The following is a 15,488-nucleotide window of genomic DNA, read 5'->3' as shown; positions in this document are numbered from 1 at the left end:
TTAACAAAATTGAGGTCCCATAATTATAAAATTATTGATTTAAATCCTATTCATATATATAGAATGTTATTTACTTTAATAGTACTTATTTATTTGATACAATTGTATGATATTAATAATTAATATATAATTGTTATAGTTATTGGTAATTAATAAATATAGATATTTGATATTAATGATTATAATCGATTTATTAAATTATTAATATATTATAAATATTTGATATTAATTAGTATAATTGTCAGCGATAAAGATCAAAACTATAATTTTTATCGATTCATTTAAAAAATAATTGACCCTAAGAATTGGGTTAAACACGTTACTCCCTCTAGTATATGGTGAGTTTACAATAAAGCCCTCAAATAATTAATTTCTACTTTCTTTTTGGTTTTTCCTAATTCTTGTTCATTCATTTTATTTTCTGTTTCAATATTCTTTTTTATTTTCTCTTTCTACATCGATGTAAGTTGTACACGTGATTTACTGAAAAAGTTTTTTCGACACACAACTGCTTCCCAAATCTTATATCTGCAGAGGGAGAATTTTTTAAAAGATTAGGAATTGAATTGTCAAATTATGAATAGTGAAGTTAATTAAAAAATAACATGTAGGGTATTTATAGTGATATTAAGAATTTTATAGTGTAGTAGAATGTATGTATTTATTTTGCTCCAAGAATTCGTCTATATTTGGAGTATTGTGCATAGTGAGGGGTGTCCACATAATTATTCTCCCGACCACATAAATCAGTCTCTTTCATTTGTTTTTATTTTCTGCACAAACTTCACAATTTATAAATTAATTAATTTCCTAACATGTAAAGTATATCTCACTCTGAATTTTTTACAAACCTATTTCATGTCTAGTCCTATTTTACTCTAAATTGGTAAATCTTATTCATGTGTAGTCCTTTTCATCCATCAATCTTTGCCTTTTTCTTTCCTTTATTCTAAAACCATCCCTTCCTAATTCAAGCCCGACGTAATTTAAATTAATTGTATAATAAGTGTAATAAATTTGTCATATATTTATATAATTTAAAATTTTGGTCAATTACATAATAAATGTATTGCACTTAACTCCTTTTACTTTGTGATATAAGTTATTTGATTGATAGGAATTATATTATGTTTACTTAAACTGTTTGAATTGAATAACTATGTGGATTGAGTTATTTAAGAAAAATAGCGATATGTACCGGACTTGAAAATAAAATCTAACCCTCATATGTACCGGACTTGAAAATAAAATCTAACCCTCATAATACCAAGCAAACATTTTACAGAGTATATTGAGCAGATTATCTAATCTAATAATAGAGAGTAAACCAGCAACTTATCCATTATTATGGAAATTAAATAATTTATGGGGTTGTACGTAAACGAGGTCTTACTGTGTAACTGATTCAATTCACTTAAACTTGATTAGAAATAAAAATTTTTAATACCCCACCCCCAACCCACACACTTTGCGAGCCACTTCATAATTGTGTTAGCTTGACCAATTGACCACCGGCAACATAAACACCAGCAGCATGGTTTTAGTGGCGCAGCCACCGCCACCACTGGCGGCAAAGTGAGTCATGTTGTTGTTTTTGGGCTCCAATAACGCCCTCCCCCACGGCCTTGTCCACACGCTACACCATAAAAATATAAAGCCCCTCAAAAGCACCAAAATCAAAACCAATAAAAGTCATTCCATTCGAGATTCTTGTTTGCACCTTGTTACAGTCAACACAACATGTTATGCAAGAATTTCTATGTCTCTGTATGAGAATGAGATACTCCACATAAATCAACACCATTCTTGTTTATCTTTTCGGATCCACACACAGCAGAGAGGCGGATAATAGATGAATAAGGGAAATGGAGGGAGCAGAGAAAGAGTTGGAGAGGAGAAGCAAGTTCTTGAACAGTTTAATCGAGAAGAAAAAGAAGGCAGTTGAGCAAAAACAACAGCATGATCGGATGAACGTGCGCGTGAGGGCCTCGGATATGCCTTTGTCTCTGCAGAATCACGCCTTCATGACTGCTAGAAACATTCTTGACTCCATGCCCACTTCTTCCAAGCTTGACAGCAAACGCCTTGCTCTTTCACTCAAAAAGGTATGTTTTTTCTTTTTCTTCTACTACTACTTAATTACTAATTGCTAAGAACTATTACTAGCTCTGTTTTGTCATTTTTTGCTACTTTCTTGGAGAATGGATTGGTCTGTTGTAATGATTTGTATATTGTTGATTTGCTGCTTTTTTTTATATGTTTTTTGTGGAATTTGTATTTTCTGTTCTTTGGTGTATTCAGAGTAAAGTATATTTGTGACTTGTGGTGGTTCTACTGTTCTGCAGTAGCCTGTGAGATTCTAGTAGAAGTTGTTTTGACTCTCTTATACTGTCCAGATGACCAATTTTCTTGAACATGTGTATTTCTTTTTGTTCAAAGAACCTTCAAGTAGAAGATGTTGTGAATAAAGATTACTGCTATTTTTTCTTTCTTGAATGATTAAATTGGAGGGAAGGGTGGAAATGAGTGTTTGCTTCCCTGATTGAAGAATTCCATTTTTGCCATAGCTACTGGAATGGAACAAGCCCATCACTTCAACTCCAACAAAGTGCTGAATGGTCTAGACTACTGATGGTTGAGTATGTATGATTTCAACAAACTACATACAAGTATTTGATACCAGTGCAATACAATGTGTTGAGAATGAACGAACAACGAGCTCCTATTTGGTATAAAGGGCACTGGACCCTACCCAGGGTAACATTCTTTATGGAATGGTGGGTATCATGACTGAGTGAAACATTGAAGCTGGTCTAAGTGATGTTCTGCTGTTTTTAAGTTCTCCAGGCTCTAGCTTGCTATTCTCTTGGCATTTGTGCTTTTGGAGTTCATCTCAACCTCTGTTTGATCAGTTGTAAGGATAATCTATCTAACTGTAACTTGAAGAAACAATGGAACAGATACATATGAACAGAACTTTTGTTGGATATACATCAATTACCACGATCAATAGTCCAGTTTGTTCTCTAGAATCCTTCTACTTAAGCATACCACTGCACGGCACTCGTTGTCCCATTTCTATTGTTCCATTTAGATAAAAGCCATCTTTAAATGAGGTCCGTTTGTTAGAACGGAATTGTACCCTTATAAATTGTGAAGTTTTGGGACAGAAAAAGATGAGTTGAAGTCGGAGCACTATCTCTATACCATTATCTTCTTGTCAAGATCACAGAAGTTCAATCTTTAATTTGAACACATTCGAGCTATATGCATCTTGTTAAATTCTTATTCTCGATTTATCTTTTGTTTGAAAAATAAAGTAATGATGATTATTACAAGAGTAGTCATGACAAGGTTTTCTTGAATTTACAGGAGTTCGACTCAACATATGGTCCGGCTTGGCATTGCATTGTGGGAACCAGCTTCGGATCATATGTGACACATTCACTGGGAGGGTTCTTGTATTTCTCAATAGATAAGGTCTATGTTCTTCTCTTCAAGACTGCTGTTGAGCCTTTGGACTAATGATATTGTTCTTGTTGATTCTAAACCATTCTCTGTTTTCTGAAGTTTGATGGAAAACCAAAGCAAACAAAAATGATTGTCCCTTTGTATCAATCATCCTAAGAAGTGATAGTCCTTTTTTCTTTTTTCTGCCCTTTAATTCCTTTATCACCTTTCCTCTTAATTTTCTCTATTTACTAAGCAAATGGTTATCAACATTTGGGTTTTCGGGAGTAGTGGACCTAATTAGCAAAAGCTTTAAATATAGGAAAGAAGGAGAGAAGAGAGTGGGGCAAGAAGTCAAATTGGGAAAGAAATCTATTAAAAATGACAAAAGGATCCTTCTATTGAGAATCAGGCAAAGGGTGCTTGCTGTCAGTGAATGTACAATTGAAGAAGGGTGTAAATGTTATTTTTATAATTTAAACTTGTATTGTGTAGAAGTACAATAATTTCAAGATGCAAAATGTCAATTATTGATTGCGTGATCAGTTTTTCTTTTTCTTTTTTATTTTAATTAGTTAAATTCAAAATCAAACTTTCTTATCATGAGTATTGAAATACAGATATTGACAATAAAATCATAATGACAATTTCCTGATTTTTTCCAACACAGCTGAATTCAGATATTTGTTCATTACAATTACAAGTGGCGATAATTGGACAAATCTACCAATTCTCATATGCCGACATATGAACAGCCACAAATTATAAATCTCAAACAACAAAATTTCAACTCATTTACTTAACCAAAGCATCCATGGCAGATGAGAAAGAAGAGTCACAGTCAGCACCAAATGAAGCTCTTTTCTTTTTCTTGGCTTATCTTCCTCTCTTTGAACTTTTAGCCATGACTCGAGTCTGCAAAACACTGAGAGAAGCCATAAACAATGACATACTCCCCTGGCTGAAACTCGTCGTGGATCGGCCTATCAATTGCCGTCTCACTGACGATATCCTCATGGAAGTTGCTTCCAAAGCAGAAGGTAGGCTGCAAGTTTTGGTTCTGATCAACTGTGTGAAGATTACTGATGATGGGCTGTTGAGGGTTATTGCACAGAATCCTCATATCAGCCAGGTATGAATTTCTATTCTGTGGTTGAAAAGGCTGGTTTTTGATTTGGTCGTTTTCCTATGTAAATTATACGGTAAATGTAACATACTTATCATGTCCTAGTTGAATGCGGGCTAAAATTTCCATACAATCATGTTACTTAACTACTTAGAAGTCGCCACTGACCTAGCCGTTAACACCGTGCTTGCCAGCTTCATGTACCAGGCTGCACAAGCTTATCACCAGGAGGAGTCATTAGAGCGCTGAAGCTTCTAACCAAGAACAGCCACAGAATCAAGAGCCTCAAGATCAGCGGAATCTATGGTGTTCAGAAGGAAGACCTTGAGATGATTCATAATCTGATCAATCACAAACAAACACAACACAAGAGAAACATTATCTTTTGTCACGAGTACAAGAAATTCTCGACCCTAAAACACATAGACACCAACTGTCCAGTTGATCTTGATGTATGTCCAAAGTGCAACGAGGTAAGAATGGTTTTCGACTGCCCTAAAGTTGACTGTAAGAAGCGACAAGGGAGCCAGTGTAGGGGGTGTGAATATTGTGTTACGAGATGTGTAGAGTGTGGCATATGCATAACAGAGAGTCAAGAACTGGAAGAGGTTTCCTGCTCAGAAACTTTGTGTTCGGATTGTTGGATAAAGCTGCCAAAATGCAACTTTTGTAATAAGCCATACTGTAGCCAGCATGCGGATCAGCAGCACAGGGTTTCAGGGTCTACAGGATTTGTATGTGCTGCTTGCCATTCAAAATACTATTGAGAGCTTTGTAGTCATTTCTGTAAATTTCTAAATTACACTAACACCCCTTTAGTATAGACATATTTCAAAATATCTAACATCATTAGTACAATCATATTTTATGCTACAAATTACTTCATGACTGAAGGGTTGTTAATGTAATATTTTCCAAAATAAGGGGTTGTTTTATAATAAATCTAAAACCTCAGCATGAGTAGCATTAGACATACCAGAACAAATAACTGACAATATTTTGAAACAGAAGCTGCATTACACTAAATGATAATTACATAATGCAATCCAATTCATCAAATTAGTTTCGTTTACGCAAATGAATGAATTAGTTCATTCTCAACAACCTCAGAGTTACATCTTACAAGACAAATCTCGCCCTTACTCTTGCAGAGGGAAACAAAATTGGGCGTGCGGACTCGTCTGAGAAAATTCAAACACTTCTGGGCATCAACTTTCAGTTTCAGGAAGCTTGCCCGTCGTCAATAGATGAAATATATCATCTACAAATACACTGCAGCCCATAGTACAACACCAAATAACACAGAGTGCATATAAAAATATTCACACTGGAAAAATTGGGGACTGCAACCGGATGTTGTGGAATTGAAAGATGGAGCGAGGGCAGTGCCATTTATAAAGGTGCCGTTTCTTCCACCACTGCATGCAAAGACAAGTATATCAAGAAAAACTTGACAGCAAGGTCAATAACCTTTATACATCTCAATTAGTAACATATCAAAAGAAAAATTTTACTCCATATCGCCTTTTATAACCGCATTAACAAGTTAATCAATCCATACCTTCCAGGAAAAATGCAAGAACCATGACCTGCAACAAGACCAAAAGAATATTTATTAAGATACTCAATGACATAAACATATCCGGATGCTTGAGTTATGTGAGTTTTTTGCAACATACTTGGATCTGTTGTGGTGATGGTGGCCACCCCATTGAAGTTACAGGTCCCGTCACCCATTACCATCCGATGATAATATGCATCGAAAGCATAAGATGCATGGGCAACCACAGTATCTGGTTCATAGCATGGTTGCCCCTGCAACAGAGGAGAGCAGTCGACTTTCCCTGGTCCGCATGCCCAATCTAATGCTGCCTGTAACATCTTCTTGTCAGCACCTTCCCTTGCGACACAATAAGTCTGATTTGTAGTATCATTTGCCAATACGGTTCCTGAACCTGTCAAGTGTAGGATATAAACGGGCACCCCATTGGCATCAAAGAGCCCCCAGTTCTTCTCTGAAATAGGTCCAGGCCTAAGATCTTCATTGTAAAGTTCGTAAATGTATGTACTAACTGCAATGCCTGGATGTTTTGGAGTCCCTGTATTGTTCAGAATGTGCCTGATGAGGTTGCTGTTGTAAGTGTTAGCATTGTCCATAGTGGCATCTGGCTCAGAAGAGTCACCCTTGGATGGCCAACCAGATTCTGTCACTGTGATAGGAACATTAGTGAAGTTCAAATAAGACATTGCAAAATAAGCTGCATCAACAACAGCATCAAAGACATTGGTGTAATGGAGAAGCGTGTTAGGATCAACAGCCTCCTTGGTTGGAAGAAGAGGACGAAATAGAGCATAATCCAACGGAATAGCACCATTGGCTTGCATATAGTCATAATATGGATAAACATTTAGCATAAGAAACGAGCCAGTAGATTGCAAAAATTTGAGCAGTGGCACCATGACAGGGTCCCATGTGCGATTAAAGAAAGCTTGGGAGGGTGGAAAAGAGTCAAGGATTATAGAAGAAGAGTGCGGAGTGGAAACTTTGATGTGGGAGTCAAGATTTGCAGCCACAAGGGCAGAGTGAATAAAATTCATGGCTGAGACCAGGACTGGAGCTGCATTTGGGAGAGTGGTGAGGACTTCAGAGCCAACAGCTATAGCAGAGATGTTGGTGGCTGGGACATGAGCAAGAATATTACGAGAAACCCAGTTGGCTGCTGTGGCGTTAGACTGCCCAATGCCTAATAGTTGATCGTTGGGCACTGACACGATTACACGTATTCCAGAATTAGCAAGAGCTCGTAGCATTGCTTGATCAGTGTCATAAAGCCTGACATGGCGGATCTGCTGAGCCTTCAGAAGGGCCACCACTTGGGTTGGATCTGGCATGTCGGAAAGTGCCGTCCCTATGTTTACCCCAACAAAAGCAGCTGCACATAAAGAAACAATATAAACAAAGACGACAAAGCAAGTAATGCACGCAAAGCGCACGGAGTTTAAAAAACAAAAGCACCAATGGATCTTTTAAACTCAAATTTTGCAGCAAGAACTGAGGTTACTTGACTAGCAAAATTTGACAAGAGAGATGGTAGTTTTTAATTGAAAATCAATATCATGACCTGGTCTGAGCTTAATCCACGAAATGAATTGATCAACTTAAAACACCCACCAAATTATGAGTAGATAATAAGTCAAAAATAATTCTTAGATCCACCTAAGATAGGCGTATCTGTAACTAGTTTCAAGATATAAGGTCACTCTAATAGTAAAAGAAGTAAATGAAAGGTCAAGAGAAACAATGTACATCAAAATATTAGTCATTCAACAGTACATACAACTGTTCAATTACCGACTCCAATGAAAGGCTAGAAGCTACAACCCCGTCAAAAATCAACAACTAGAATACTGGAATTAGGTCATAGGTTGAGGTGAGAATCCTGTTATACGAGTTTGCCTTTTACAAAAAGGATGACCAAGTTATCAGGAATGCATCTATTTAGAGTGTTTATCATCCCCTCAAAACTTCAGCTTTGCTGGAGATGTCTCTGGGAGTTAATACTCAGTATTTTTTAAGCATTCTGTCATCTGACATCCAGCCCTGATCCTCCGTCCGTTGTTTCAATTGGGGACAAAAAAAAAAAAGAGTTATCTTTTACTCTCAGACTCACCATACTAACACTACTTCAAGTCGATTTCCACTTTTCTAACTAGGGCACCGATCATAGTTAACAATCATCTAAAGACCAGATCACTTTAAAGGTAAAGGCTCGTGCTTTTTGCAATTTTAGACAAACTCCTAACCAAAAGACTCACAAAATGATATAAAAGGCTTGTATATGAACTTTGTTGCAACCTTGAGGACGTTAGGAAACACCACAGACTAACTACTTTAACAAACAGGGGCTAAAGATTCGATAAGGACCTACGTTTTGAGACAGCTGAACTATAGACCAGCTAAACAACAAAATAGCCCTCAAATATCACTCACTGCCACTGATAAATAGAACTCGAACATCATAATATTATTACACTTAGTCCGCCATGAATACCAAATAATAGTCATAAACTCCACATGGAGAAAACAACGAGAAGCAATAAAAAAAACAAAATATAACTGAATGCAACAACTATACAATTGTAAAATCCTACAAAAAGAACTTTTACAGAGGCAACATGCACCACTCATACTTTTTAAGTCACCTACAAAGTGTACATCAAGATGAAAGAAAAAACAACTACAAAACGATGATTCAGAAGATTTTGTATCTTTCTAATATAATAATGTAAATCATTTACATCAAATACATTTAAAGAAACTGTATGACATGAAAGCACCTGCAAGACAGATCAGCAAGCACCGCATATAGCCAATGAGATAAAAACAAAATAGAAAATGTAAGGAAATATGCCACTGCAACAAGAATGGCCCTTGCGACCAATATATATTGGACCCAACATGGGGTCATGGTCCTCCCATTATTGTATGCTCATGTACTTTATAAAGAAAAGCCACATGAGCTGGTTAGCAACAGAGCAAAACCTCAAACATGGTTAGAGACAAATTGGAGGATTTCAGTGAAAGAAAAACACTACATTTCAGGCCAAAACTTCTTGTAAATAACTCAGCAAGCAGAAGGATTCTTCCTTCTCTTTTTCCCCTTCAAGAAAAAACCTTTCTTGCGGTGAAAAAACAACAGAATCATCCCCTAAACTCATGAGACATTACTGCTATTCTCACTCAAGCATTATACATAAGACTTTGCTCTGAACTTCCAGCAGATCTATAGAGTGAATTTCAAGAAAAAAAGCATTTTTAAACTAAGACTTAAACTTAAGTAACAAAAGAGCACATTTCCCCCAAAAAATAAAACAGAAACCCGAATGGAAAAAGGCCCAGAAAACAACAACAGGTAACAGAAGCAAGAATTCACCCACCTTCATCAGCAGCAGTAGCAGACACCACCATCAAGAAAAGACCAAGAAACACTAAACCCATGTTTGTTTTTTCTCTTAACTATTTTCTTGTTTCTTCAACTCCAAAGCCTCAATAATGGAAAAACCATGTACTAAGGAAAACAACCACCCATTACTTCAGCAACACCTCAGAGAAAAGCCCACCATGAAATGTCACTCAAATGGGAAAGAGAAGGGGGGAAAAGAAATGCTTGACAATAGAGAGAGTGTGTGAACTGTGAAGTGAGGGAACTGATGAGAAATTACATATACATACATATATATTTTCTATTTCCTATATATATAAATGTTGTCTGGATTACTGTATTGTACTTATCAGAAGTTGGGTGTCAGAGAAATTGACGGTCACGATTAAATGTTTGCCTTTTTCTTTCTTGTTTTATGGTGTTGTATTTAGCTAATTGATGGATGTCCTGATTCTTGAACCCCACTTTTAGACCGAATTTTTTCTCTTTTGACCTTCTGGTCATTTCACTGTGTTACTATGCAAGAGCAAGAACTTCTATTTTTCCTTTGTTTTTTTTTTTGTATAAATATAATAAAATAAAAATTGCAATGTAATAACAAATTAAATCAGAGTGTCATGAAAAAATAATTTCTTAAAGACGTTTAATTTAATTGGTGATTAGGAATTTTTTATTACATACATTAAAAAGCACTGTTACAAGAATGATAAAATAATTTAAAAATTATAATGAATTTACTTATGTTAAGGTCAATGTAGTTGGAATCTTTTTTAAAGTTTAAAAAATTAAAATTGATCGACAAAAATTCAAAAATACTATTTTAAAGTAAAAAATTTTAAAAGAACCTTTTTTTTATTAATTTTTCGTGAACAATGTATATTTATTATACTTTTATGTTACGTGCGATCAAACACGACCAGATCTTCAACTTAACGCTTAGACTTTCTATCAATTATCGTAATTTTTGGAAAGAGAAGTAAAAAAATGCTTAAACATCAAATTCTCCATTAAAAAACTTAACTCTTAAACTTCCTACCAAATTGTGTCATTTCATATTTTTTTAAACCGCATTTAGATTGAAGTATTTGGATTTGAAAGAATAATTTGAAGAAATAATTTCAAACGACTCCATTTGAAATTCATTCATATTCAACAAAACATAATTCAAAGTTAAAAAAAAATAATCTGAAATTCTTTAAATTTAGACTTTTTCAAACAAATTCAAAAAACTTGTTATTAAAATTTGAAATTCATAATTTCAAAATTTTCAATCCAAATACAACCTTAATTTCGTTTATTTGCGTCACTAATCCAAAATTTTAAAGGCCTTCAAATTTTTACATTTATATATTTGGATTTTACTACTTTAAACTCGTCCTGTCACGTTATTGGAGGCAACTAAAATAATTAGAGGATCCAATCCATGTAAAACTTTAAGGTTTCATATATAATAATTAAAGGAAACAGAAAGCACCCACTCCCCCCCCCCCGGCTCCCACCAACCATCTTTCCCAAATCCATTGTTTGAGATTTTCTTGTTTTAAATTTTAGGAGTAATTACACTCTTCTTTCTGGATATTGGTGTAATTCTGGATATTTGGTGTAATTATGTATAAATTTTCTATAATTTAAAATTTTACATCTAACATTTTTTAAATTTGCTTCTATCTATCAAATAAGTTCATTTATTAGTTAAAATTCACTGATTTGCTGATATTAGTAAAAAATAATATATATATATATATATATATTATATTTACCCCCAGTTGACTTTGTAGTGACTTATAACATGCCAAATAAATCTTCTTGACCAAATTAGCCTCATATGTGTTCACGGGTTAATGCAGGTGACGATGTATATCACCGTCATAAGTTAATTTAGTCTGAAAAAAATATTTGACATGCAATAAGTCAGTTTTAAGTCAATTAAGGGTAAATATAAAATTTTATTCACTTTTTTGTTAATATCAACAAATTAAATAAATTTTGACTAATTGAGGGACTTATTTGTTAAACAGAAGCAAACATTAGGGGTGTTAAATGTAATTTATCAAACTATAGGAGGTCTATATAATTACACTAAATCTTAGAGGGGATATAACTATCCCTAAATTTTATTAAGATTTTTGATTTCATTAATATATACACATTAGGTGTATTTTCTATTTTATTAATACATACACATCATATGTTTAATCTATATTTAAGATTAAACATCATGCGGACAAAAAATTATGTCTTTTATTTTTTAAAAAAAATATTTTATACATATCATGTGTATTTATTAAAGAATAAATTATAACAGATTTTTTTTTAAAATTTTTCATAATTACAAATACTCTTTATTTTTTAAAAAATTATAAATACTTCATGAATTTAACAGACCTGTAAACAAATAACTTATCGTAATAGCTTATAATTATAACACTCATTAATTCTAGAGAAATATTTATTATTTTTTAAATAACAAAAAAGTATTATAATCATAAAAAAAATTAGAACCCCTTGTAGTTTACTATTTATTAAAATAAATATAAGATACAATAGTAGTTATATTACACAATCCAATCCATAATATTTTTTCTCATAATAGCTTCAGCAAAACATTGGGCTAATATCTTTCAGACCAGCCCAACTCCATTATATACCCACCATAAATTAGATGGGCTCTTTCATCCAACCCACAAATCAAAGTAATATTGGGTACAAACACACCGGCCCAATACTATTCAAGAAGGGAAAAGTTAAAAGAAAGCCAAGAGTATACCACAATACTTTTATTCAATAATGATTACTACTATTAACTATGAATCTCTATTTCAAAAATAATAATGTCAAAATATGTAGATTTTTCAAATATTTTTTACTTTCATTTAATGGTTCACTCTGGGTGACAAATGAGACGAGTAGAGCAGGACTCTGCCCAAAATCTATCCCAAATGATGAGGGTTTCGATTTAAATTATTGGGTTCGAATTTGGGATGGAATTTTTATTTTATGAACATGACTGAATTCGGGGACAAAACTCTTTTCTCCTCGGTCCACAGAGATAAAATGTAGCACTGGTGCCAACAATTCGTCACGGAAGAAATGACTCACTAAGCCGGGATCACTAACTAATATGAATCTAATATAATAGAAAAGAATTGTCTTTTTCTGTATACTTTCCCCAATTCCGTTGCTATCGCGGGCTTTATGCAATGGATGGGATTAGGTATTTCCCCAGCAGCCCATTGTGGGCTTTAGGAAGGTGTATTAGGTATGGGCACCAGCCAGCCCATGGTGTTGTTATAATTGTTGTGTAGCTGATTTCCTCCTTTTAGCAGTTTTGCTGTTCTTCACAGTTTAATAGAATGGATAAGTGGTTGATGTAAACATAAGACTAGACATCCTTAAACGCCTAATCACAACCTAATCCATCCAGACCCAATCATCTCCAAAAATGTAAAGGAGCTCTGTATATATTATATTTTCGGTTTACATATTCTGCCGTTAAACAAAATTTCTATGTGCTATACTTTCCGTTAAAATACCAATTTTACACATTAACCAAATATTCCCTATTTATTACCCTTTTGTAAATTATATTCTGTTACCTCTCATGCTCAACAATTCATTTATTTGGAGCAGTATTGGGACTTGAAGCATTTAACTTATTTCTTTTAGGTTCCATTTGGATTGAATAATTTCAAATTGTAGATTTTTAATTTTTAGTAATAAAGTCTTTAAATTTATTAAGATAGTTCTAAATTTAAAGGATTTCAAATTCTTCCATTCTGATTTTGGATTATAATTTTTTAAATATTGATGAATTTTTTTTTTCAGATAAAATTATTTAAAATTCTCTTTTCAAATGATTCCTTCAAATTCAAATCCACCCTTTTCCTGGTGTAAGAATTTTCGACATAGTATATTCCAAAAATAATTGATGCATCACTTATGGGCTAAATATGGTAAGCATACATATTTTTTTTTTGGGATTTGTGTTTATCAAGAATTCTAAGTTACAATTATTTCTCAAGGAAGAATTAATTCAATTGAAGAATAAAACTATATAGTTAAAGCAAGCAGTTAATTTCATTTGAACATCCTTTAAAATAATATAATTGCATTTTATCTCCTTAAATATTTTAAATTAACTTAGACCCTGTGAAAATTCTTTGTTTGCGATTGTACTCTTACCGGTATGACTTTAGCCAGAAAAATATTTATGTCGAGGCTTTTTTGAGATTTATCATAATCTAAATTCAGACGCATATTTAAAATTTTTCTTCTAAATGTTGTCTTAAAAACCATATACACTTAATTAAAGTAAATGGGGGTCTAGCAAGAACGGCATGTAAAAGATAAAAATACTCCCCATAGAATTTCAAATATCCAAGTAGGACCAAGATCCGTGTATTTTTGCTCAGATCAAACTGCATCTAATTCAATTCGACCCGACTCGATGAACCGGATTCACCGTCATTGATTATTGAATACTCAAATTGCAGAGATTTGGACATATTGACCCGTACAAGTACAGATACTTGGCTCTGTAAATACTCCAAAGCCATTTGAGTCAAAGAGAATACTCTTTATTTTTCGCTTAATTTCACATCAAACGAACTTAGAGGACATTTGGCTGAGTTTGTTTAAAACATCTTATAAGCTCCTACATTTTATAAGATGTTTTAAATCTTATAAAATTTTGGATCTTATTTTAAAAATAAGCTCCTAAAGTGTTTGGATAAAATAAGATGTTAAATCTTATAAGATGTGAAAAGTATCTTATAAGATGTTAGGGTGCTTGGCAAAATCAGGTCTTTTATTGATGACCAAAAATGACATATATATATATATATATATATAATACCATTAGAATCAAATAAATTGTTATTTCTTAATATATTTTATATTTAAATATTTTAAAATACTTTCATAAATAGTTCACGTTAGTTTAACTCCAAATAAGAATTTAATAGATAATTTTTTTTACAAAAATAAAAAAAATGAATTATTACATAAAATGTTTTCTAGTTGAATATTAACATAGATATATAATTGATATTTTATTTATCAATGATTATTTCTAGTTGTAAAATTTATAATATCTTGAATACACATTTTTTCAATAAATATAATTTGAATAGCAATTTTTTTATGTTAACTATGTATAATATTTTGTTATTAAATAATGAGCATTTTCTCTTTTTCAAATACAAAAAAAAAAGTTTTTTAATATCTTAGAGAAAGAGAGTGTGTTTGTGTGTGTGTGAGAGAGAGAAATTACGGTTGCGTGTGTAAAGATATTTTATCTAATTACATATTAATTGCAAATATTTTATAAGATGTTTTGAAAAATTTATAAGCTTAGCCAAATATCCTTTTAAATATTAAAAGATTTTAATTAAGTACCTACCAACAAGCTCAACGGCTGCTTCTCTCTTTAAGATTTTCAACACTTGTTGGAATTGAATTATACTCTTCAAAGGTGCTGGCAATGTCGAACCCTTATCAAAATTCAATTAGCACTTTTGGGGAGAATGGGAGCCAATGACGTCGCCATCAAAGAAGGGACCATGAAATAGACAAGAAAGCAACACAAAACAATAAAAAACGTGTTTCAATTTCTCACAAAAGAGAGGACGATATTCTCCACCACCACCACTACGACACTGCAAAAGGGACAGCCACCCACAAATATCACATCTTTAGGCACATGGAAAATGTGGGCACACACATACACATATGTGTGTGTGTATTATAGTCAAGTGGTTCTTAAATAGTTAGATAATAATAGCATAATTATTGTACTAGTTGCATTACCTTTCATTTCAAAAATAGCTCTGAAAAGTTTCTCCAACTATTTGAATAAAATAAGATTATAAACGTTATAATATATAAGTACGATAATTTTATAGTTAATACGGTCAAAATTGGAAAAAATTGCTAAGATCTCACAAATAAATTCAAAATTCATTACTGTT

The 15,488-nt window shown here is 33.1% G+C and overlaps 3 protein-coding genes across 5 annotated transcripts; 2 read left to right on the top strand and 1 right to left on the bottom strand.

Annotated features, from left to right (window-relative positions):
- Positions 1–1,472: 1,472 nt before the first annotated feature.
- On the top strand, positions 1,473–3,664 carry LOC148789253 (Dynein light chain type 1 family protein). 2 transcript variants are annotated; one of them, XM_088877591.1, is made up of 3 exons: positions 1,473–2,105; positions 2,568–2,639; positions 3,373–3,550. In XM_088877591.1, exons 1-2 carry the CDS (start codon positions 1,866–1,868, stop codon positions 2,613–2,615), a joined length of 288 nt encoding a protein of 95 aa, XP_088733717.1. In that variant the 5' UTR covers positions 1,473–1,865; the 3' UTR covers positions 2,616–2,639; positions 3,373–3,550. The 2 variants fall into 2 exon arrangements, with proteins under 2 accessions (XP_088733717.1, XP_088733715.1); XM_088877589.1 differs by lacking the exon at positions 2,568–2,639 and having other exon boundaries at positions 1,485–2,105; positions 3,373–3,664.
- On the top strand, positions 3,375–5,357 carry MEE11 (RNI-like superfamily protein). Of its 2 annotated transcripts, none has more exons than XM_020691818.2 (3): positions 3,375–3,480; positions 4,272–4,582; positions 4,771–5,357. In XM_020691818.2, exons 2-3 carry the CDS (start codon positions 4,355–4,357, stop codon positions 5,341–5,343), a joined length of 801 nt encoding a protein of 266 aa, XP_020547477.1. In that variant the 5' UTR covers positions 3,375–3,480; positions 4,272–4,354; the 3' UTR covers positions 5,344–5,357. The 2 variants fall into 2 exon arrangements, with proteins under 2 accessions (XP_020547477.1, XP_088733714.1); XM_088877588.1 differs by having other exon boundaries at positions 4,121–4,582.
- Positions 5,358–5,573: 216 nt separating this feature from the next.
- On the bottom strand, positions 5,574–9,810 carry LOC105156213 (glucan endo-1,3-beta-glucosidase 3). The gene is made up of 4 exons (XM_011072286.3): positions 9,515–9,810; positions 6,256–7,509; positions 6,138–6,165; positions 5,574–5,994 (listed from the first exon to the last, which is right to left on the bottom strand). Exons 1-4 carry the CDS (start codon positions 9,573–9,575, stop codon positions 5,838–5,840), a joined length of 1,500 nt encoding a protein of 499 aa, XP_011070588.1. The 5' UTR covers positions 9,576–9,810; the 3' UTR covers positions 5,574–5,837.
- Between the last annotated feature and the right edge of the window lie 5,678 nt (positions 9,811–15,488).

Source organism: Sesamum indicum, linkage group LG2 (genome assembly GCF_026168435.1).
Source record: "Sesamum indicum cultivar Baizhima isolate 11 linkage group LG2, ASM2616843v1, whole genome shotgun sequence".
Lineage (NCBI taxonomy): Eukaryota > Viridiplantae > Streptophyta > Magnoliopsida > Lamiales > Pedaliaceae > Sesamum > Sesamum indicum.
Note: the sequence above shows the minus strand (reverse complement) of the source record. Positions and strands in the feature narration are given on the sequence as shown.

Coding starts and splice junctions, on each gene's coding strand:
- MEE11 (XM_088877588.1), top strand. CDS start 4,265: ATGGCAGATGAGAAAGAAGAGTCACAGTCAGCACCAAATGAAGCTCTT. Junction 4,583..4,770: donor AGAATCCTCATATCAGCCAG/GTATGAATTTCT, acceptor CGTGCTTGCCAG/CTTCATGTACCAGGCTGCAC.
- LOC148789253 (XM_088877589.1), top strand. CDS start 1,866: ATGGAGGGAGCAGAGAAAGAGTTGGAGAGGAGAAGCAAGTTCTTGAAC. Junction 2,106..3,372: donor TTGCTCTTTCACTCAAAAAG/GTATGTTTTTTC, acceptor TTGAATTTACAG/GAGTTCGACTCAACATATGG.
- LOC105156213 (XM_011072286.3), bottom strand. CDS start 9,575: ATGGGTTTAGTGTTTCTTGGTCTTTTCTTGATGGTGGTGTCTGCTACT. Junction 7,510..9,514: donor TGCTACTGCTGCTGATGAAG/GTGGGTGAATTC, acceptor CTTTATGTGCAG/CTGCTTTTGTTGGGGTAAAC. Junction 6,166..6,255: donor CATCACCACAACAGATCCAA/GTATGTTGCAAA, acceptor GTCTTGTTGCAG/GTCATGGTTCTTGCATTTTT.